At 48.0% G+C, this 22,572-nt stretch overlaps 1 protein-coding gene across 1 annotated transcript in view; it reads left to right on the top strand.

The window, feature by feature from the left end:
* Positions 1-9,238: 9,238 nt before the first annotated feature.
* LOC132567329 (adhesion G protein-coupled receptor E3-like) overlaps positions 9,239-22,572 on the top strand; it is a 53,981-nt gene continuing 40,647 nt past the window's right edge. The window contains exons 1-4 of the mRNA XM_060233010.1: positions 9,239-9,344; positions 11,284-11,319; positions 15,098-15,172; positions 17,178-17,330. Coding sequence (XP_060088993.1) covers positions 9,314-9,344; positions 11,284-11,319; positions 15,098-15,172; positions 17,178-17,330 — 295 coding nt within the window. The 5' untranslated portion in view covers positions 9,239-9,313. The remainder of the gene's footprint in view (positions 9,345-11,283; positions 11,320-15,097; positions 15,173-17,177; positions 17,331-22,572) is intronic.

Raw genomic sequence — 22,572 nt, 5'->3', positions numbered from 1 at the left:
CTGGGAGTGAAGATAATGAAGAATATTGATCTGTTTAAAAACAATTATGAGAAGTTATGGCATAAAATGGATGAAGATATGGAACAAGCTTAATTTGTCATTGTTGGGTAGAATAGCTGCAATTAAAATAAATATCTTACCAAGAATAATGTATTTGTTTCAAATTATTCCTGTTGTGAAGGATAGTAAACAATTTGATAAGTGGCGAAGAAAAATCTCAGAATTTGTATGAGCTGTAAAGAAACCAAGGATTAAAATGAAAATTTTGACAGATGCAAAGGAGAGAGGTGGGTTTCAACTACCGAATTTAAAATTATATCAGGAAGCAGTTTGTTTAGTGTGGATAAAAGAATGGATAATGTTGTTAAATAAAAAACTCTTAGTGCTGGAAGGTCACGGAAATAATGTTGGCTGGCACGCGTGTTTGTATTATGGAAAAAAGAAGATGGACAGTTTTTTCTCTCACCATTATATAAGAAATAATTTGCTAAATACATGGATGAAATACAAGAAATATGGAGATGAGAGAAGACTGTTATGGATAGTGCCAGCTGAAGTAATAAAAATAACAGCTGAGATAGGTGAAGAAAAGTGGTTGTCATATAATCAACTATTAAAAATTCAAAGTGGCAAAATAGAACTGAAAACTGCTGAAGAGTTGAATCATAAATATGATTGGTTTCAAATGAAACAAATAAAGAGCTTGGTGGAGAATGACATTAAAACTGAAGGAAGGCCCGGCCCTTCCCAGCCAAGCCGGCATCGCCGGCGTTCAGGCTGGGGGCCGTATTTGCCCCCTCGGAAGGAGGGAGGGACATAGTGCTCAGCCTGGTATATCCGGGTCTGTTTCTGGGCGCGGAGTCAGGGCTATATAAGCCCTGGCCCCGCCCAGAGCTCTTCAGTCCTTTGGGCTCTCTGTAGAGAGAGCCACGTGTACATCACAAGGAGAACGGGCCTTGTGAGCGCCGGCTGAGGGAGCCAAGGAACGTGCGGCTTCGGTTTGGCTCGGATTGGCGCGGCAGCAGCGGAGCGCTAGCGGCGAGTACTGCGCAAGCGCTGGCCAGCTGATCCTTCCTCCGGTCCGGGCTTGCAAGCGCTGGCCAGCTGATCGTCGTCCAGCAGGACTGGGCGGCGGCAGCGGAGCGAGCGGCGGGGTGTCGCGCAAGCACTGGCCAGAAGATCGTCGTTCCTCTGGAATGGGTGGTATGCACGGCGGCGGGGTTTGCATGCGGCGGGCATTTTAAGCCTGGGGGGGGGGTCTGGAAAGCGCGCACGGTGGCCATTTTGTCGGCCGCACGAGGCCACTCGTGTGGCTATTTGTGGGCGGCTATAAGTGGCACGGGGGGCGTCCTTTGTGGGCATTTCACATCTCCCCCATCCCCCCCCCACCCTTCAGGCCAGGGTGGGTAGGAGCTCTCCTTGTCAAAGGGAGTACAGGGTAGTGCTTGGGGCTGGGTTTTTCCTGCACTTTTCTGCCGCCAGTCATCTCCCCCCCCGCCAAGTTTATTGAGCCCGTGGGTGGCTTCGCGGTGGCTCAGGGCTGGTCTGGGTTTCCTTCCCCTTGGGGCTAGAGGTTTATTTGTATTCATCTTAACGTGGGAGATTACCTGGGTCAGTGGGGCAGAGGAGCTCAGGTTCAATACCTGGCATCTCCAGTTACAAGTTTGGGCAGTGGAGGTGATCAGGCAGCAGGCAAGGAGTAAGATCTCTGCCTGGGAACCTGGAGAGTCACAGTTGGGCTTCCTAGAGAGGGTCGGTGGCTCAGTGGTAGAGCACCTGCTTGGTAAGCAGAAGGTCCCATCTTCATTCCCTGGCATCTCCCAAAAAAAGGTCCAGGCGAAGGGGGGTGGAAAACATCAGCTTGAGTCCCTGGAGAATCGCGGCCAGTTTGAGACAGTACTGACTTTGATGGATCATGGGTCTGATTCAACAGAAGGCAGCTTCATATGTTACCATAATGACTGCGGCTGGCATACCCTATTCAGTGAACCCACCCTCCCCCTCCTCAGGGTATTGTGATGGCTGGCATGCATTGGGGCCGTTTTGGGACCAGCTTCAACTTATTTTGCCTCCACCATTCCTTTCATGGTTTGGGTGGCTCACATTAGCATAGCTCAGTGGCTACTTGGTTGCTGTGTGGGCTATCTTGGTCACCGTTATGTGGACCGCTTGGGGTAAGGGCAACACTATGGCACCCGTGATGGGATAAGGAGGGTACATGGGTAATCTGCCTGCCTACCCGTCTTGTGGGCGGGGTCTAGTCCGGTTGGCCAACGTGAGACAACTGGAGGGTCTTGAGCAACAAATGGTTGCCACAGGGGGCTTACATATGGGAAGGATGTCGTTGCGCTTTAGGGCGGTCGGCGTGGTTGAGCACCCCCCCCCCCCCTGTTTCCACTGTGCCAGCTGATGGTTGGAAAGTTGGAAGAACCCCTCGACGCAGAGCGTTAACACTGCAGTACTGCAGTCCCAGGCTCTGCTCATGATCGGAGTTCGATCCCTGGCGGAGGCCGGGTGTTCAGGTAGCCGGCAAGGTTGACTCAGCCTTCCATATGGGTGCTGCTTGGGGTCTTGCTTGAATTTTTCCCCTAGTTGGGTCGGGTGGCTACACGGTAGATTAACCTTTTGGGCACCCATCCACTTATTGCGTTATGTACACTGGACGGGGGAACTTGGGACCGGCTGGGAAAGTGTCGCACAGTTACTGCTGTGGGCCCGGCTGCGGATTAGAGGTGTCCTGAGGGCACCCATGATAGAGCAGGGCAGGTCTAAGGGCAATCAGCCCACCCGCCCGGCCCGGGGACAATGCCTGCAGCTCGGCCCTGTTGAAGAGCCGGGTCAGGGGAAGTCTGTCTGTAGGTGCCATTAGGGGCCAGTTAGAGGCCATTGAGCAAGGAAAAGTTGCCAGGGGTGCTCCCATTTGGGAGGGGCGTCATCGCACCTCTGGGTGCTCGGCGCCGCTAACTCTTGAGCGGCGGTACTGGCCCGCTTTACTGCTTCACAGAGCGGCGCACCTGGGCCCGAACTTCAATTGTAACCGGACCAGGAGGATGGCCTGGACAGGTGCCCGTTGGTTAAACAGGCGAGCGGCAGGGCGCCTGGAGGCATAGTGCAGCAGACCACAGGCGGGGCTGGTACCCCCTTGGTATTGGAGGTAGCACCTGTTGCAGCAGACGCGAGGGGGCCCTGCAGTCCTATTCGAATGCCCCCCCCCGGTGTCAGGGTGTGGGGCTTGGGGGCACTGGGCGGTCCCTGACTCCCACCGAGCGGGGGGGTTTCGGGCCACCTTGGGCTGGGGCACGCAGGGTGGGCCCCCTATGGATCCGCATTGGGTAGTTCAGGCTTACTGGCTGCGGGTTACAGGCCGCCCAGTGGTGACACCTGCTGTTCCCATGGTGTCGCCCCTCCCTTGGCATTTTGCGCTGGGTGGTGAGCAGTAGTATGCACTTACAGGGGGCGTGGCCTAGTGAGCAAGGCGGGGCACTAGGCGGTGCCTAAGGTGCTGGGCAGAAAACCCCTGCAACTTCATGCACGAGCGTCGGCTTTGCAGTGTGGCTCATGCCTTCTACGCCTGTATTAGGGCGAAGCCGTGGCCAAGGGGTAGGCGCCCCGGCGGGGGGCAGTGGTGGCAGTTAACAAACCCCCCCATTTGACTGAGGGTAATCATTTGATTATTGAGTAAGTTCCCTCGTGAAGCGGATGGCCAGTATCCGCCTGGGGTGTCTCACTTTGGGCTTTCGGATCCCGTATCAGGGGCCTAGGCCCCCCCTCCCCTTGTTTGGCTGCTAATCTCCATTTAGTGGCGGGTCTTGAGCACATAAGATCGCTATAGAGCGCCAGGAAAGTGGGGGCCTTAGGACCCCCTTTGGTACGCCGCCTGTACCCATATTGTGCGTATTTCCCCCGGGGGTGGTGTTTGAGGAAGCGCCAGGGGACTATCGCCTTGTTCTGCACCAGTACTACCCCGGAGGGGTGTCGGTGAATTATGGAATTATGTTTATGAAGTACACTTCCTTTGACCAGTCAGTTAAGGTACTGTGGGGGTTTGAGGTGTTGGGGCAGCGATGGACCGGCCCCTCCTGATGGGGTGCTCGGTCTCCTGTGCTGCATTCAAGCGCATTGGCTCCTTGCTGGAGTGGGCGTTATAGGATAGGACCATGGTTTAATGACACGGTGCACTATCGGGGCGCCCACCTTTTTGTCGGCCCAGCAGGTACAAGGTAACGCACCTGGCTCTTGCGTGCTTCAGGAGTTGGCCATCAAGCTGGGGGGTACCTTTGGTGTATGTGAATACCGAGGGGCCCAGTATGGTGGTGACATTCCTTAGGCATTGAGCTTGATACCCACCAGCGGGCATTTTGGCTGCCGGTGAGAGTGGTTGCTGACTTTAGGGGCCGGTTGGCTGCTCTTAGTGGGCAACGCAAGGTGTCACTGCTCTAATTGCAGTAGGTGGTGGGTCACCTCAACTTTGCACGAAAGTGGGGGCACCTGGTGGGGCCTCTTTGAGGTGATTTGGGACGCCAGGGACACCGGCGTTGGACACCGGGTTCAGTACGGTCCCGCCATTTTCGGAATTTTTCCCAAGTCTAGTGGCAGTTCGGCTTGGGGGTGAGCTACTGGCCGACTTGTGTGGGCTTGTCTGGGGCGATAACATGGCGGTAGTACATGTTATCAACTCCTTGACCTCTAAGTAGTGTGGGTGATGAACTGGTAGGTTATTCACTCTTTGTTACCTCCGGTGGCATATTTGGCTCCTGGTAGGGCACGTGCCCAGTAGGCTGCTATGGGGCGGCGAACGCTCTAGCTTGCCAATAGTTGTGGCGCTTTCGGAAGCTCGCCGAAGTTGACTCGCGGCCGACGCGATTCCCCCCGGACCTCTGGCATTTTGGGAAGCGGAAGCTGGTAGGGACATCCAGCTGGCTTTGGCACCTAGTACCAGGGGGGATTATAGTAGGGCGGCTTTCCTAGGGCCGCGGTGCTTCAGGATTACTGGCCGATTTCGACGGCTCATATTATGCAATCCAGCGCGTTGCAGAGAGAGAGGTTTGGAGTTGAGGATTATTAGGTGCCACCTGGCGGTGCTGGCCTTTATTGGTAAAGCCTAACAGAAGGGCATATAACAAAGTGGCTTCCCAATTTCGGGCAATTGGCAGCACTGCAGGGCCGCATGTGGGATGGCTGGTTCCGTGGCACGGATTTCGCTGTCCCCTTTCCGGGACCGCGCTGCTTCATTTGGCCACGTTGATGGCCTGTTTTGGGCGCTATGTATTAGCTAGTTAACTATGCAGTCTAGTGACTGACACTGTGGGAAGGGCGCCCCAGGCCGGGATTCAACATGGGTTGGTTGCCTGGGGGGCATTTTTGGAGGGCGAGAGCTTATCGCCTCTTGGTCATGACTTGTTCTGATAATTTTTCTGTTTTGCAGGTGCTGTGGCTCTTAGTGAGAGGACCGTTTTCTCATCTGCGCGCACAGCAGGGCATTCCAGGCGGCCCCTAGAGCCAGGCGGTCTTCAACGGTACCCAGCTGGGCTTCAGCGACGGTGCAGTTGGAGAATGGCTGAGTCGCCGTAGGCCGGTGTGGGCCATAGTTCGGAGAGAGGCAGGGCACCCTCTCCGTACATCTGGGTCTTGCTCTTGGGCGGTCTCAGGGGAATACCTATGGCCTAGCACCAAGTGTGCAGGTGGTCTGTATGAACCGCAGATGGGCTACATGGCTCAGTGTGGGGACTACAGATCACTGAACAGCCTCACCGGAGCGTATCTTTCCATGGGGGATTGACGCTAGCACGGGTGGTGAATGGCTGGGGGCCTGGCCGCTCAGCAACAACCCGAATCTGGCGGGCTTGTGCTAGGGGCAGGGTGGTTCGCCCTTCGGACAAGGCGGGGTCCGGGTGTGACCCCAGGGGCTTGTCCTCCTTGGCTGGCCTGGTAAGGTCAGCTAGATCGCCATGCAAGACTTGGAGGTTCTCCCTTTCATCTGGGGAGAAGGAGTGCACTAGGCGCAAGGCCAGGAGGGCCCTGTAGAAAGCCATGGAGATTGGCTTAGGGATTTTCTCCCTCATTCGGCCATATGGGTCGGGAACGCCGACCTATATCGGCCGGATAGGGTTCATCTTTCAGAGTTGGGTAACCGGGCCTTTTTAGAAGAGATGTGGCAGGGTTTGCAGTCGGCTCAGGGCCGTCCGTTGGGGCGCTAATGCCTAAGCAGAGGCTTGGCATTGGCGGTGGCTGGAGGATGTTTTGGCCATAGGGTTTTCAGGGGAGCACCTATGGCCTAGCACCAGTGGTGCGGGTGGTCTGTAGGAACCGCAGATGGGCTACACGGCTCAGTGCGGGGAATGCAGATCATCGAGAGCCTCACCTGGGCGGATCTTTCCATGGGGGATTGATGCTAGCCCAGGTGGAGAATGGCTGGGGCCTGGCCGCTCAGCTACAACCCGAATACGGCGGGCTTGTGCTGGGGGCAGGGTGGCTCGCCCTTTGGACAATGCGGGGTCCAGGTGTGACCCCAGGGGCTTGTCCTGTCAGGTTCCATCCCTGCCAGTTATAGGTTGATTAATTATTTAATAAAGCAGCCCGGTTTTTATACCCAACACTTTGTGTCTGTCTCTTCATTCCGACTGGGGGGGCAATAAGAAAAGAGCAAACAGAAATGGAAAAAGTTCTGCTTGGAGACAATGATAAATTAATTTCAAAAATGTATAAATTACTTCTACAATGGTCTACAGAAGATGAAGTAGTGAAATCTCAAATGGTTAAATGGGCAATTAATGTAAACAAAAAAATACAGATGGAAACTTGGGAATATTTGTGGAAGAACCCTATGAAACTTTCAACATGTCAGAGTATTAAAGAAAATTGTTTTAAGATGATGTATAGATGGTATATGACTCCTAAAAAACTGTCAAAGATGAATAATAAGATGCCGGACAGGTGTTGGAAATGCAAAAAGCATGAAGGTTCTTTCTACCATATGTGGTGGACTTGTGAAAAAGCTAAAATGTTTTGGCAGATGATTCAGCAAGAAATTTCTAAGATTTTGGGATATGAATTTAACAAAGTTGCAGAGACTTTTCTGTTGGGATTACAAATGGAAAAATTTTCAAAAGAAGATAGAACTTTAATCTGGTATTTGCTCTCAGCTGCTAGGACATTGTATGTGCAGTTGTGGAAGCAAGAAAAAAACCCAGAGAAATGGGACTGGATTGTAAAAGTTATGACATGGAGTGAAATGGATAAGTTAACAAGAACTTTAAGAGACTATGATTTAGAAGTATTTAAGATGGAGTGGAAGAAGTTCAGAAGATATGTAGAAAAAGAATGGAAGATAAAAGGACATTGGACAATCTTTGATAATGATTAAGTATAAGTGGGAGGAGGTTATGAATTTTGGTTCTTATTAAGTAGGGGTACCTTTTATTATGATGTTTTGATTACAGTACACTGGCAGGGGTCAAGTAATGGGGGGAGGGGTAGGCAGAAAGTAATATATGGGATAGAGAAAAAAGTCGTTATTAATGATATAAGAAATTGAATATATTGCTGTATGTTACTAATAAAAATTGTTTTTTGGGGAAAAAAGCCCTATGGAAGGTAATGGGTCTGGTGTGTAGTCATTACAGAGGGCTATGACAAATACAAAGACCGTTTTCGCACACAGCTTACCTCGCAGTCACAATGCTGTTCCCTCTGCAGCGTCTGGTCGGATTTCCCACCATCTGCGCTGAAGTTACAGGAAGTGCCGCAGCTTTTGTGTAGCAAACGTAAACTGCTAAAATCCAGTTTACGTTTGCTACACAAAAGCCGCGGCACTTCCTGTAACTCCGGTGCAGATGGTGGGAAATCCGACAGACGCTGCGGAGGGAACAGCATTGTGACTGCGAGGTAAGCTGTGTGCGAAAACGGTCAAAGTGTGAACTGTCTCCTGAGCACTGCATTGGTCATTCTTATAATTTCAGTTGGCTTGGTGTGGCCTAATATGCAAGGGGGTGTTGCCTAATATGCAAATGAGTTCCTGTTGGGCTTTTTCTACAAAAAAGCCCTGATTAACACCCCCCACCCCCCATTCCATAATGCTTGCAGCTTTGTCCTGCATGATACTTCATTTATAGGGCTTCTTTTTCTCATTTTTTGAGTCCTGAGCTTGAAAGGCCTACTTATTATCTCCTTTGGCTGTATATGCACATTGTTGAATATTGCTCTATTGTTGTCATACAGCGGTTGTTCCATACTGGATTTTCCTGGTGTGGACAAACCTTTCTAGTTGCTACAGCACAATGGAGCCTTTTTTTCTTAAGCCATCCCCCCCCCCCCAGTGTATTCCAACCATTATCAGCCATTGTGGCCTTTGGAGGTCACTGTAGTCATTACAGGTAATGACAGTGTCAGAGTCAGCTATTTTCCCTTCTCAGATGTGTAGATCAGATTATAGTTGCTGTTGAAATTTCATTTTTTTAAGAGAGAACTATGGCTTGCTTATTCAAATTCCACCCTATTCTGTACTCTTGGTTGCTCTCTTGGGTGCCTTAAGTGGTGATGGTGGAAAGTGTGGTCAAATCAGGGCTGACTTACAGTGTTTTCAAGGCAAGAGATGTTCAGAGATGGTTTCCCATTGCTTGCCTCTGTATAGTGACCCTCGACTTCTGTGGTGGTCTCCCACCACATACTAACTGGGGCTGACACTGCTTAGCTTACAAGATCTAATGAGATCAAACTAGCCTGGGCCATAGGTTCAGTCCTTAGCTAGGGTTGCCAGGTCCCCCGGCCACCGGTAGGGGATGTGGGGTAGGCTTTCCAGATCCCGTTGGGGAAACTCCTGGATATTTGGGGATTTGGCTTGGGAGGGATAGGGACCTCAGCGGAGTACAGTTCGATAGAGTCTACTTTCCAAAGCATCCATTTGCTTCAGGGAAAGTAATCTATGTAGTCTGGAGATGAGCTGTAATTCCAGGGGATCCTCAGGTCCCACCTGGAGGCTGGCATTACTATTGGCGTATCAGTAAAAGGATCTGGAGCAACAGTGTTGCAAAAGACCCTCTTGCTTATGGCTCTGGAGAGTCAGCACTAGTTAGAGTAGGACAAGATGACCCAATGGTCTGATTCAGTTTAAAGTAACTCCATATCTTCAGTGAGGCTATGAAAATATGTGGTTAATGGAGCAGTAATGGTGTTTTGGTGAATTTTACCCTCCCCTGCTTCTGTCAGACTTTGAGGAAGTGTTGATTGATGCAGTAAAGCATTCTCTAAAAAGCTGCTCTCAGTACACAGAAGTCACCTTCACTTTGAGCTACATTAGCTCACTGCAAAGAAAACCATGAGGATCGCATTCATTTGCCTTTTTCTTGGTGAGTAGGAAATTCACAGGCTAAGAAATGCAGACCAGGAAGACAAGAGTGAGCAACCAATGTGAAAAGTAATTCACATCCCACTCTCACTTTTAAAAAATGCAACAAGAGGGGATTGTGGAGAGGAGTTGGGGGGGGGGGGAGCTATCTCAGGATGTACAGTGTGACGTTTCAGAAGTGAACAAGACTGTAAATTGGTTATTATTACCTAAATCATTATTGTATTATTAGAATATGTTCCTTCATTTACTATGGATCCTACTGTATTAGTGAAAATGTTAATGCCCATGCTGGACTTTGAGAATGGGGCAAACTGATGCAGTATATCTGGTCCCTGCAACCTGTGCATGTTTTGAGATGATCTTGGGAAGGAAATTATAGCGTGGTCAATGCCCAAGCTGTGCTATTCATGCAACCCAAGGGGGAATCACTGTCCAGGATAATTGCAAACTGTCTTGTACCTTTTTATTTTTTACGAACTCCTCTGCTCACCAACCAAATTCAATGCTGAAATGGGAGCAGGAAGACTTTCAGTTCACATTGAAAACCAAATGTATTAAGATCAAAATCACATATATGTTGTAAAGTGCAGGAAGGATGAAACCCTGCTGTAAATCAGTGTTCCTGTAGGGGCATCAGTTGATTGAGAATCCTGAAAGAAAGACAATAAACTGCCTTTCTGTTTTGCACACCAACTTTGGGAGAAGGTTTTAAGAGTGCTTTAAGTGTTATATATGAATTCAGTCTGAGATCATAGGGTTTTGCATTTTTAAAAAGACCATTAGCTTTTCCAGGTTGGATTCAAACAAATCTCTGCCTATGATAAGGCACAAACCCTGCTTACTCTCATGCTCATGGGCTGCTTCCCAAGTTCCCACCTGCCCTTGTGTATGGAGCATGATTAAAAGCCTTCAGACTTGGGAAGCCTTCAGTCAAACTCCTATAAACCATGATGTCTGGGGAAACAGAGTTTGTTTCCTTCCCACAAATCAGAATTGCAAACCAAGAGGCATATGGATACAGCAAGTTTGATTAATGAATGAATCAAGCCAATTTGGTGTATTAGAGAGCTAGTTTGGTGTAGTAGTTAAGTGCACAGACTCTTATCTGGGAGAACCGGCTTTGATTCCACACTCCTCCACATGCACCTGCTAGAATGACCTTGAGTCAGTCATAACTCTGTCAGAAGCTGTTCTGCTCAAGAGCAGTGTTGGTCAGAGCTCTCTCAGACCCACCTACCTCACAGAGTGTCTGCTGTGGGGAGGGGAAGGAAAAGGAGATTGTAAGCCACTGTCAGACTCCTAGAGGTAGTTTAGGGCAGGATATAAATCCAGTCTCTTCTCTTCCTCTTCCAAGCAGAGATAATTGTGACTTCAGAGGGCTTGTTTAAATCATGACTCCTCATTGAGGGCACTAAAAGAGATGAAAGGATTTTAATAGTTCTTCCACCGTGCCCCTTTTCTAATTTCTAGATCAGTTGTGTACATAAATGCTCATTAGCTTTTCAAAAGCTGTGGAAGATCCTAATAACAGGTCATTCTGGTCTTTTCTAGATTGGCCCTTAGTTTCATGTCATGTCTATTAGGGTTGGTCATCACAGTGCATTTTGTCACAGTATCTGCAACCATATAAAGCTGTCACAAGCTGCTCTGAGAATTACTTAGGCAGAGCAACTTTGGCTTGCCTTGTTTGTAATGGAAAACAGCAGACCAAGTTAATTCCTGAGTATACTGGATGTCTGTTTCAGCAAAAACATAAAGAGGTCTTTGGAACTTTAAAGAATAAGGCATCGGCTTTCATAAGAATAACTTGCTGTATTGGGTATCTCCCCTCCTCCCCGTTCATTCTCCCTTATTCGTTGCCTCATCAGTTTTCTGAACCAAAACTAATAAAAGGCTCTCTATCCCACTTCAATATAGTTTTTGTTTATTTATCCCAGGTCTTGGATTTCTTCTTGTCCATGCAGATGGATCAGGTAGAAAATTATTTATTGGGGGTGGGGTAGTACTTGATAAACTGCAGGTGCATTGCCTTGGTTTTTACCTGTGCCAGCTGGTTTTTCTTTAGAGTTGCTATGGGAGTGCATTTGGTGGTGCCCAGCCGTGTTCTCTTTGATACACTGTAGTATTGAGCTCAGTGTCCACCAGGGGAGTAGTGGAGGTGCCCTTTAAAGCTCTGTCTACAATCCCTGTACTTGTAACAGCTGGCTGCCTGACAATCAGCTGCCCGACAGCCCCACCTTTAGGATGGAAAAGGGAAGCAGCAGATGAGAGATTACTGTTTTGGTGAAGCTTTGTTTCCTGACACAGATTTGCTGTTTCTTCTTTCCATGAATCAAAAGTAAACCTGAAACTTCCAAATTCAGAATCTGGCCATTAATACGATGTTATCAGCCATTCAGTTTTGTATCTTCTTGTGTAGGTAGTAACTAGTTTAAAAAAATGCATGTTAATGATGCCCCCTACCAATGTAGCATGGGCCAATTTAATAAGATTCGCATCATAGTCATTGGGTAAAGAATGATATATGTTTCCAGAAAGAGAGATCCATGTCATTCCAGGAGGACAGGACTGTCATTATGGGAAGACATACAATGTCATTCAGGAAGAATATGTCACACATGCACCATATCATAAAATAGTAGTATACTTTGCATAAGTATACTTATTGGAAAGCACTGAGAACCCCGGCTTGGGGTTTTTGTAAAGTTAAACTTCAATCCTAAGGACACTGTCCTGGAAGAAAGCCCCATTGAATAATATTGGGGTTTTATCAGATTAGACCTGCTTAGGACTGCTACCGTAAAGGTAAAGGTAGTTCCCTGTGCAAGCACCAGTCGTTTCCGACTCTGGGATGACCTCGCATCATGATGTTTTCACAGCAGACTTTTTACGGGGTGGTTTGCCATTGCCTCCCCCAGTCATCTACACTTTCCCCCCAGCAAGCTGGGTACTCATTTTACTGACCTTGGAAGGATGGAAGGCTGAGTCAACCTTGAGCCGGTTACCTAAACCCAGCTTCCGCCAGGATCGAACTCAAAAATTGCACAATTTTTGCTATCTTCTTGTCATTTTTAAGTTCTGTAATTGTGTTGAATGTTGTGCCAAATAAGTGTAGGAATTCACTCAGTTTCCAAAATGGCTGCTGGAAAGCATTGCAGTTTTTCTCAGAACATTTTAAAATAATTGTTTGCAAGTTCATTTTATTAAAAACATTGCAAGATTTTTTCACTTAAAGCATAAAACAGGAATTTTGTTGGGAAACCAATAATACCTCTGACCTGAGCCCACTTGTGGGGAGGTTGGAATATAAATTGAAACAAACAAACATTTTGATTTGCCTCCTATAGATGGTCCCTAAAGATCATCTACTAAGTAGGGATCGTGGTTGAGTCCATGTCTTGCTTGCGGGTCACAATCAGTGATCCTGCATCCAATGTACTGTTCATCTGCATCTGAACAGTTTGGATATATCTGAATTCTGAATTACAGCCTGCTTTCTTGCCACTGCCTCCCTCTGCTATGGCCACCTCCAGTTGTTAAATGGCATATATATCAAAGAAAGAAAAGCATGTTTGAGATGACGTTTGAGTCTTGTTACCTGGTTTCTCTCTGTGCCTTCTTACACCAAGGTTCAGACTCTACATATTCCCTTACAACTCTATGATGAAAAGGGCTAATAGACTTGCATTTTATTTGAAAAGAAAAGCTAGGAACTAGTAGACTGCAATAATAGATGGTTAAAACATTATTGCATCCCAGCAATCAGTCTGTTGCTGATTTTTAAGCCCAGAAATAACCATCCAGTAGCACAAGGGGAAGTGGCAGCCACAATACCAAACCTTTAATGGCATAACAACTGCAAATGAGAATGTAAAAGGTTTAAACATTGGATATAAAATCAGAAAGAAACAGAGATTACAAATACATTCATACATGGTCAGATTTAAATTTAAAAATGTCAACCAAAACTTTTGCCACAGCCTTGCTAACCTCCCACTCAGTATCATTCAGTAAATAATGACAGGGTGGCAGAATAGACAGATATGGGGAGGTGGAAAGCTTGCAAAATAGTTCTTTTTGGAGATTATGATATATAGAACAACCCAGCAATATATGCTGAATTGAGTTGGGAATATTCGCTCCACAGGTACAGAGTCTATCACATAAAGGGACTTGATTCTAGAGGCTGATTTTACACTGGGCAAAAGATCCAGTAATGCTGTGCTTCTGAAAGTGGCCATCTGTATTACAATCTGCCTTCACTTCTGTTTTGCTCTGGTGTTTTGACTGTCATTTACATTTAAAACCCTGAATTGGCTCTGAAAACGTTTTCGCCACTGAGTTGTTGCTGACTTTCCAAGACTACTTTTGAATAAGGGTTTTCCAGGAAGCTTCGAATCTAAGGCCATAAGTGAAAATGTTTTACTTCTGTTTGGCACATTGTTTAGTTAACAACAGCAGATGTCCTTCTGAGCATCACTTGCTACTGGCTGTTGGTACCTATGATGTTTCTCAGACCTATAGATCAGCTATGACAATCAGATTTGTACTAATAAAATTGTTATAAGTAGTTTTAAGTAGTAGTGCATATGGCTAAAGTAGAAGATAATATAGGATAGAATACTTAGACAAAGTAGTTCCTTTTAAAAGAAAGCATTTGTTTTGACTCTTACACTGGCTAGAGAAATTGCAAGCGCATTCCACAGGACAAAAGATGCTGAGGCCATAAAGATGATATCTTTCCTGGGAAGCAGGGCAATAAACTCCTTTATCAATAAAGAATAAAGGAACTCTTAAACCTGCCCTCCTCCCCCCTCCATGGTTTCAAGCAGTTTTTAAGTTTGGCATGCATATCCTGCAGACACTTATATAAATCACTGACAAGAATCGCAGTAAAGCAAGCAAGTGTAGAGGAGAAAGTCCAGGAGCAAAATTTTGAGTGTAGATGAAAAAATATACTCCGGATTTCTAGAAGGCAATTTCAGTGCTCAGAAAATCAGACCCAAACATGAATGTAGAATCAGCCATCGATATCTCCCCTATAAAACTTTGGAGGGAAATGCATTTAATCTAGCCAACATAAATACCCAAACCTCGAAATTCAAAAAGAGGGCTGGAGCATAACTGCCATATTATGGTCTCCCACATTCACAAGTCTGATAAGAACACCAATTGTTGTGTTCTTTCAAACCAATTTTATTGATTTGTGATTGTCTGGAGAACTTCCAATATTCATCAAGCCTCCAAACTGTAGACTCATATGTATTCCACAGGTATTACTTGTATCCTTAGTTGAAGAGGCTTATTACCTCTTGCTTTGTCTCTTCTGCTAAGGAGCTGCCACTTTCTGAGAGCCAGTTTGGTGTAGTGGTTAAGTGTGTGGACTTTTATCTGGGAGAACCGGGTTTGATTCCCCACTCCGGCACTTGCACCTGCTAGCATGGCCTTGGGTCAGCCATAGCTCTGACAGAGGTTGTCCTTGAAAGGGCAGCTGCTGTGAGAGCCCTCTCCAGCCCCACCCACCTCACAGGGTGTCTGTTGTGGGGGAGGAAGGTAAAGGAGATTGTGAGCCGCTCTGAGATGCTTCGGAGTGGAGGGCGGGATATAAATCCAATATCTTCTTCTTCATCTTCTTCTGTGACAAGCTGATTGTGATGCTGCTTCTGGGCACAAAGAAGTGCTATCTTTTAAACAATCTTGCTGACTAGGACCAATAAATGGACACTTAACAGAACTACCTCTTAATTGCAGGAATAACTGGACAACACCAAATGTGGTATGATGAAATTCTGAAGTATTTACAAGCTGTGGCATTGAATTTCCAGGGTATGTTTTAGCCAAGTCTTCGTTTGTTAATCCTATGTAGCAGGAAGTAGGGGGAAGGATTACAACAGAGGGCAAAAGTTATTGAATGCTGTTCCTGACACCAAGTAGATGCCAAAGCACCTGGACAGGTGGCTTGGCAGTGCTGATGTTGCTAGACCTGTTGGTGGCGTTCGACACGGTGTAGGTGGCGACCTGTCGGTGGCGTTCAACCATCAGCTACTGACCTGTCGCCTCGCCGATGCTGGGATTCAGGAGTTGGCCTTGCACTGGCTTTCCTCCTTCCTCCAGGGTCAGGGACAGAAGGTGGCGAACTATCCCGACAACACCCACTTATAGTGGTTCTTTCTCCATTGTTATTCAAACATCTACATATGCCCCCTCGCCCAGGTTGCCCAGAGGTATGGGCTGGGTTGTCACCAGTATGCGGATGATACTCAGCTCTATCTGTTGATGGGCAGCCAGTCCGACTCCACACCGGAAGATCTGTCTGCAGCATTGCAAGCTGTGGCGGGGTGGCTCAGGCTGAGTAGACTGAAATTAAATCTGATGAAGATGGCAGTCCTGTATCTGAGTCACTGCTGTCCGGGACCGGAGGTCCATTTACCAACCTTCGATGGAGCCCAGCTATGCTGGTGCCCAAGGTTAAAAGCTTAGGGGTGCTCTTGGATCCCTCTTTAACAATGGAGGCCCAAGTAGCTGACACTGCGGATGGCAAAGCAGTTGGTCCCCTTTCTCGAACGTGACAACTTGGCAACAGTGATCCATGCAACGGTCACCTTGAGACTGGATTACTGTAATGCGCTCTACATGGGGCTGCCCTTGTCTCAAATCTGGCAACTTCAGCTAGTACAGAACGCTGCAGCTAGGCTGTTAATAGGAGTTCCTTTACGGGAACACATCCAGCCTGGCTACCGATAGGGTACCGAATTCGCTTCAAGGTGTTCATTACCTTTAAAGCCCTATATGACCAGGGTCCTGCATACCTTAGGGACCGCCTTTCCCTGCACATACCCCAGTGAGCACTTTGGTCCGGGTCTCAAAGCCTGTTGACAGTTCCCAGTATCAGAGAAGTGAAGCTCAAAACAATGAGAGCCAGAGCCTTTTCCATTGCTGCCCCAAGCTGGTGGAATGAGCTGCTGGAGGAGGTTAGGGCCCTGCAAGAGCTTTTACAGTTCCGCAGGGCCTGAAAACAGCACTCTTCCACCAGGCATTTACATGAATGGTAACATCTGCAGCAATGGGACTGACCCATAAGAACACCACCAATGGCCTATTGCACGACGCTGTGGTGATCCTGAGACCTCTGAGTATAGCTAACCACCAGAATTTAAATCACTGCCTGAAATTATGATAGTAGCACATGCAAATGTTTTAAATTGTTTTTATGTTCTATGTTTTTATTGTTGTTTATTGTATCGGTCACACTAATGTGTTAGTGTCAACCCTTGGTTTGTGAGCCGCCCTGAGCCTGCCTTTGGTGGGGAAGGCGGGATATAAATTAAATAAATAAATAATTTGTTATGCAACAGCATCAGGGCTGGCACATGGAAGTTGGCAAGGTAGGCGGCAGCCTGGGGCGCTACCCCGCCTGGGGGTGCCATGAGGCGCTCCCTTACCCATGCAGAACAGGATCCTGTTCCGACAGGCTTGGCATCAGAGGGTGTGGCCTAATATGCAAATAGATTCCTGCATGGCTTTTTCTGCAAAAAAAAAAGCCCTGCTAGGAAGTACAGCTTGGAGTGATCCAAAACTGATGCGATTCAATGCATGCGATTAACTATAACGCAGGCATCTTTTCTGGATTCACTTTACTCCCACGCCTCTAAGAATTATAACTAATGAGTAGGCTAAAGGTTAAAAGGGGGTCCTGTTTAGGTGCACCTAGGGAGCTCTAGTGCACAAAGATCACTGCATTGGTTAGCCTTTCTTTGGACCCAAGGCTCATTTTGTTGAGTAATTTAGCTGAAATGCATTTCTGCCATTGAAGTAATTAATTTTTTTCCAGACTGTAATCCATTGGATGATGAAGTCAGTGGTTTCAGTGGCAGCGTAATAGACTGTGATCCTGACACTATTCCTTATAATGCATCCAGCTGCTTCTGTGAAAAAGGATATATGATGATGACCTTTGTGGGAATAAATGAGTGTTTTTGTGAAAGTAAGTGCATTTATTTTAGTTATAGTGTCAAAGGTAGCTAGGGTAAAATCTGGATATAATTGATTAAAATTGAAAATCTGCATATAATTGATTAACAAGTAAGAAAAATAGTAGAACAAGTGGGGGAACTGCAAGGACTTGTGGGTGTGCATTTTTCCCTCCCCCCACTATTTCTTCTTTCCCTTTTCATAAAGCCCACATAGAGTCTCCACTTTTTCTGCTTCCTTCTTTCCTTCCCACACACCAGCCAACCTATCTTTATAGGTTGCCTCTGTCTTCAGCTTTCCCTCCTTCAATCCCCAGCAGTCTACTTAGGAAATATATGGCCCAGTTTTGTGGTGCTGACTGCTACACCAGTTCCAGGTGTGCAGTGGGGAACCTGCCAAGGTTTGTGAGGGGTGCCTTACTGTTAGAGAATTTTTGGAGTAGAGAAACCTTTTTGAGGACTCCCTTTCTGTAATGTATAGAGTGATGAGATGTGTTGAAGGCAACATGCTTTATTAGTGAGTACATCACAAGAGAGAGAAACGCAGGCCGGGTCCCAATTACCGTATTTTTCGCTCCATAAGACGCACCTGAACATAAGACGCACCTAGTTTTTAGAGCCGTTTGTGTGAATTTAGAGGCATTTGTGTGAATTTTTTGCAGTATTCGCTCCTTAAGACGCACACACTTTTCCCTCCACTTTTTTTGGGGGGGAAAGTGAGTCTTATGGTGCAAAAAATACTGTATATACATACCCCGGAACAACCCTCAGCCTGGTCAGGTCCAATCCTGGCCAGTTAAACTTCCCGCCACAGATCTTGATTGGCAGAGCGTAATTGCGAGCTACGTCTGGGGACCAGTGGACTCCCACTGGTCACCTCTGTAGTGTTCGCTGTGTTGTAACTTCAGGACTGAAATGCAAGACACAACACTTTCCCACCGGGTTCAGTAATGGGTGGGGGGTGGATGACTGGCAAGAACCCCATAATATGAGAGAGACAGACAGATACCAATTTTGCACTAGAGCTTGTCCCTGGTGGAGAGCCCTTTTGCCCCCAGTGCTTCTCTTCATTTTCACACATACTGCTGCAGAGCTAGGAGCTGGCGTGCAGCTCTCTCGCAGCAAGCTCCAACTCACAGCTCTGGGGCAGTTTGTGCAAAAACTGAGAAAAGCACCAGGAGCAAAAGGAGTCACCACCCAGAAGAAGCCTAATGTGAAATTGGTGAGAGAAACCTGTTCCAAAGTTAAAAAACCATTTATTAAAAGAAAACCACACTGCACACCTTTTCAAGCAAGAAGCAATTTCAGTATTCATTTTTTCAGAAAGAAAAAAAAAGATAAACAAATATTTATAAACCAATAGTACACATTTATCTATTTAGGAATGCATTCCAGCATTCTGTCAAGTCTTAACCACAGCGTTGGCAGAGGGGCCCTTAGCATCTCAAACACTGGTGTTAAATACCTTTAGAATCCAGATTAACTGTCAATCAAGAAATTGGATGGTCCTTGTAAAGTACTGGGGTTGGCTTGTCACCTTGTCACCTGCTGGGAACAAGGCAAATTACCACAGGACTTTCGCGATGCAATCATCATCACCCTATACAAGAACAAAGGGGAAAAGTCAGACTGCTCCAACTACCGGGGGATAACCCTGCTCTCCATCGCAGGCAAAATCCTTGCCAGAATACTCCTGAACAGACTGGTGCCCGCCATTGCAGAAGAACTCCTCCCAGAGAGCCAGTGCGGCTTCAGAGCTAACAGGAGCACCACCGACATGGTATTTGTTCTCAGGCAGCTCCAAGAGAAATGCAGGGAACAGAACAAGGCTCTGTATGTGACTTTTGTCGACCTTACCAAAGCTTTCGATACCGTTAGCAGGAAAGGCCTGTGGCAAATCTTGGAACGTTTAGGATGTCCCCCAAGGTTCCTCAGCATGATCATCCAGCTACACGAAGACCAGCGAGGCCAAGTCAGACACTGCAACGACCTCTCGGAGCCCTTCCCAATAGGCACAGGTGTAAAGCAAGGCTGCGTTCTCGCGCTAACTCTTTTTACGATCTTCTTTAGCATGATGCTTCAAAGAGCCGCAGTAGATCTAGATGATGACGATGGTGTATACATCCGCTATCGCACCGATGGCAGCCTGTTCAACCTGAGGCGACTAAAGGCACACTCCAAGACAATGGAAAAACTCATCCGAGAGCTACTGTTTGCTGATGATGCTGCACTCGTCTCCCACTCGGTATCAGCTCTGCAGCATATGACGTCCTGCTTTGCAGAGGCTGCCAAGCTATTCGACCTAGAAGTTAGTCTGAAGAAGACAGAAGTTCTCCACCAGCCTGCACCCCAGGAAGATTATCACCCTCCCTGCATCACTGTGGGTGAATCAGTTCTGAAGACAGTCCAGCAGTTCAGCTACCTGGGGTGCATCATCTCCTCAGATGCCAAGATCGACAAGGAGATTGACAACAGGCTGGCAAAGGCAAACCGTGCATTTGGCCGACTGCACAAAAGAGTGTGGAGCAACAAGCATCTGAAAAAAGGCACAAAAATCAATGTTTATAATAATAATAATAATAATAATAATAATAACTTTTATTTCTATCCCGCCCTCCCCGCCTAGGCGGCTCAGGGCGGCTAACAACAACTTAGACATTAACATAAATGATAAAACTTTAAATTTAACAATTAAAATTAAGCATAAAAACCAGTCAGTTAAGTTAAAATACATGATTTTCGTTAGCCTAGATATATATGAGTGTATCTGGCAGCGATTGAGCTGTTATGGCGCTGGTTCTGCCAGTTTAGGTAGTCTTATAGATGCCGGTTCTTACACCAGGCAACTCAGCAGTCAGTGTCGTTATAAGCTTGCCTAAAAAGGGCGGTTTTGCAGGCCCTGCGGAACTGGCCGAGGTCCCGCAGGGCCCGCACCTCCTCCGGAAGCTGGTTCCACAATGCCGGTGCAGCCGCTGAAAAGGCCCGTACTCTAGTATGTTGGAGTTTGACCTCTCTCGGCCCAGGGATGGTCATTTTGTTTTTACCCACTGACCTCAGTGCCCTCTGGGGTTCATATGGGGAGAGACGGTCCCTTAGGTAGGCTGGTCCTCGGCCATATAGGGCTTTAAAGGTGATAACCAACACTTTGTACTGGACTCGGTAGATAATTGGTAGCCAGTGCAGTCCGCGCAGCCCCGGCCGTATGTGCTCCCATTTCGAGAGCCCTAACAGTAGCCTGGCCGACGCGTTCTGCACCAGCTGTAGCTTCCGAGTCCGGCACAGAGGTAGCCCCAAGTAGAGGGCATTACAGTAGTCCAATCTTGAGGTGACCGTTGCATGGATCACTGTTGCGAGGTCCCGGCGCTCCAGGAAGGGGGCCAACTGCCTTGCCCGCTTCAGATGGAAGAATGCTGACTTGGCAGTGGCTGCTATCTGGGCCTCCATTGATAATGAAGGCTCCAGTAAAACACCCAAACTTTTTACCTGGCGCGCTGGTTCCAATGGTGCGCCATCGAAAGTTGGGAGAGCTATTTCCCCTCCCCGAGCGCCACGACCCACACAAAGAACCTCTGTCTTTGCTGGATTCAACTTCAATCCACTCAATCTGAGCCACGTCGCCACAGCCTGTAAGGCCCGATCCAGGTTCCCCGGGGCGGAGCCAGGCCGGCCATCCATTAGCAGATAGAGCTGGGTGTCATCCGCATATTGATGGCAACCCAGCCCAAACCTCCGGACAATCTGGGCAAGGGGGCGCATACAAAGCGGTTGTGATGACAACCCTCATCTACGGCTCCGAATCGTGGGTTTTATACCATCATCACCTGCGACTCCTTGAGCGCTTTCATCAGCGCTGCCTTCGCACCATCCTCAACATCCACTGGAGTGACTTTGTGACCAACACTGAAGTCCTCAAGAGGGCGGAGGTTACCAGCATCGAGGCACTGCTGTTGAAGACGCAGCTGCGCTGGGCAGGGCATATTTCTAGGATGGAAAACCACCACCTTCCCAAGATTGCCCTGTATGGCGAACTCTCCACCGGCTATCGAAATAGAGGGGCACCAAAGAAGAGGTACAAGGACTCCTTGAAGAAATCCCTTAGCACCTGTCACATCAACCATCACCAGTGGTCTGACCTAGCCTCAGATCGCAAAGCATGGAGGCACACCATCCACCAGGCTGTCTCTTCCTTTGAGAATGCACGCATAGCTGGTCTTGAGGACAAAAGGAGATTGAGGAAGAGTCGCACTGCTACAGGACCAACCCTAAATCAGACTTTTCCCTGCAGCCGCTGTGGCCGGACCTGCCTGTCCCACATTGGTCTTGTCAGCCACCAGCGAGCCTGCAGCAAACGTGGACTATTGCACCCTTCTTAAATCTTCGTTCACAAAGCCGAGCCGAGAGAGAGAGAGAGACTGGGGTTGGCGCAGTAAGAGACCAGAGTCGGAGAGTGATTTCAGCAAGCTTTACTTCAGGAACACACACACAGACTGAGCTCTATTCAAACTTCCCGCTCTTTTATACAATTCTTGCCCCCTTCTGCTTGGTCCTTAACTATCTACATGGATTGGCTATTTACAGGGCCCTAAGGGCCTATCAGGGTACAGTATGAGCCTAGATGTTGATTGGCTACTTATGTTTCAATCCTTCCCCTGATTGGGCACGCTTAGGCCTTCTCTGGAACCCTGGTGTGGAGTACAAGTTTTGGCTTGTTCAGCTTCCCTCCAAAAGTAACAGTTCCCTCCAAAAGTAACAGTTCTCCCATTTAAGCCTAGGACACAACACCCCTCCCCCCATAGTTCCAGCTATCAGGTGACATAGTCCTGGAGATATGCCGGAGGGCGGCGGTCTCGTGTCGAGCGTCGGAGCTCCGAGGGGACTGGGCGTTCCGACTCGGTTGGTGGTTCCGCGGCTGCAGAGCTGGAGACATCTGGGACGGCGGCCCCGGGAGACCTGGGTTCAGCTGCGTGGTCGGGGGTCTCCTCCTGCTGGGCAGAAGCAGGCTCCACGGAACCCTGTTCTGTGTCAGGCTCTCGGGGACTTACGTTGTCCGGATCTGGAGCCTCTGACCTTGGCTCCCCGGCAGGCAGGCGACCTCGGAGTTGGTCGATGTGTCGCCTCAGGAGATGTCCACCCTCCAAGGTCACTGCATAGGAGACCGGTCCGGTGACGTGGTCCACCTTTCCAGGGAGCCAGGCGGGGCCAGTGGTGGCATAGTTCCGTGCCCACACTGTCTCACCTGGGTAGAACCTTCTGGGG

This window comes from Heteronotia binoei, chromosome 2 (genome assembly GCF_032191835.1).
Source record: "Heteronotia binoei isolate CCM8104 ecotype False Entrance Well chromosome 2, APGP_CSIRO_Hbin_v1, whole genome shotgun sequence".
Taxonomy (NCBI): Eukaryota; Metazoa; Chordata; class Lepidosauria; order Squamata; family Gekkonidae; genus Heteronotia; species Heteronotia binoei.
Note: the sequence above shows the minus strand (reverse complement) of the source record. Positions and strands in the feature narration are given on the sequence as shown.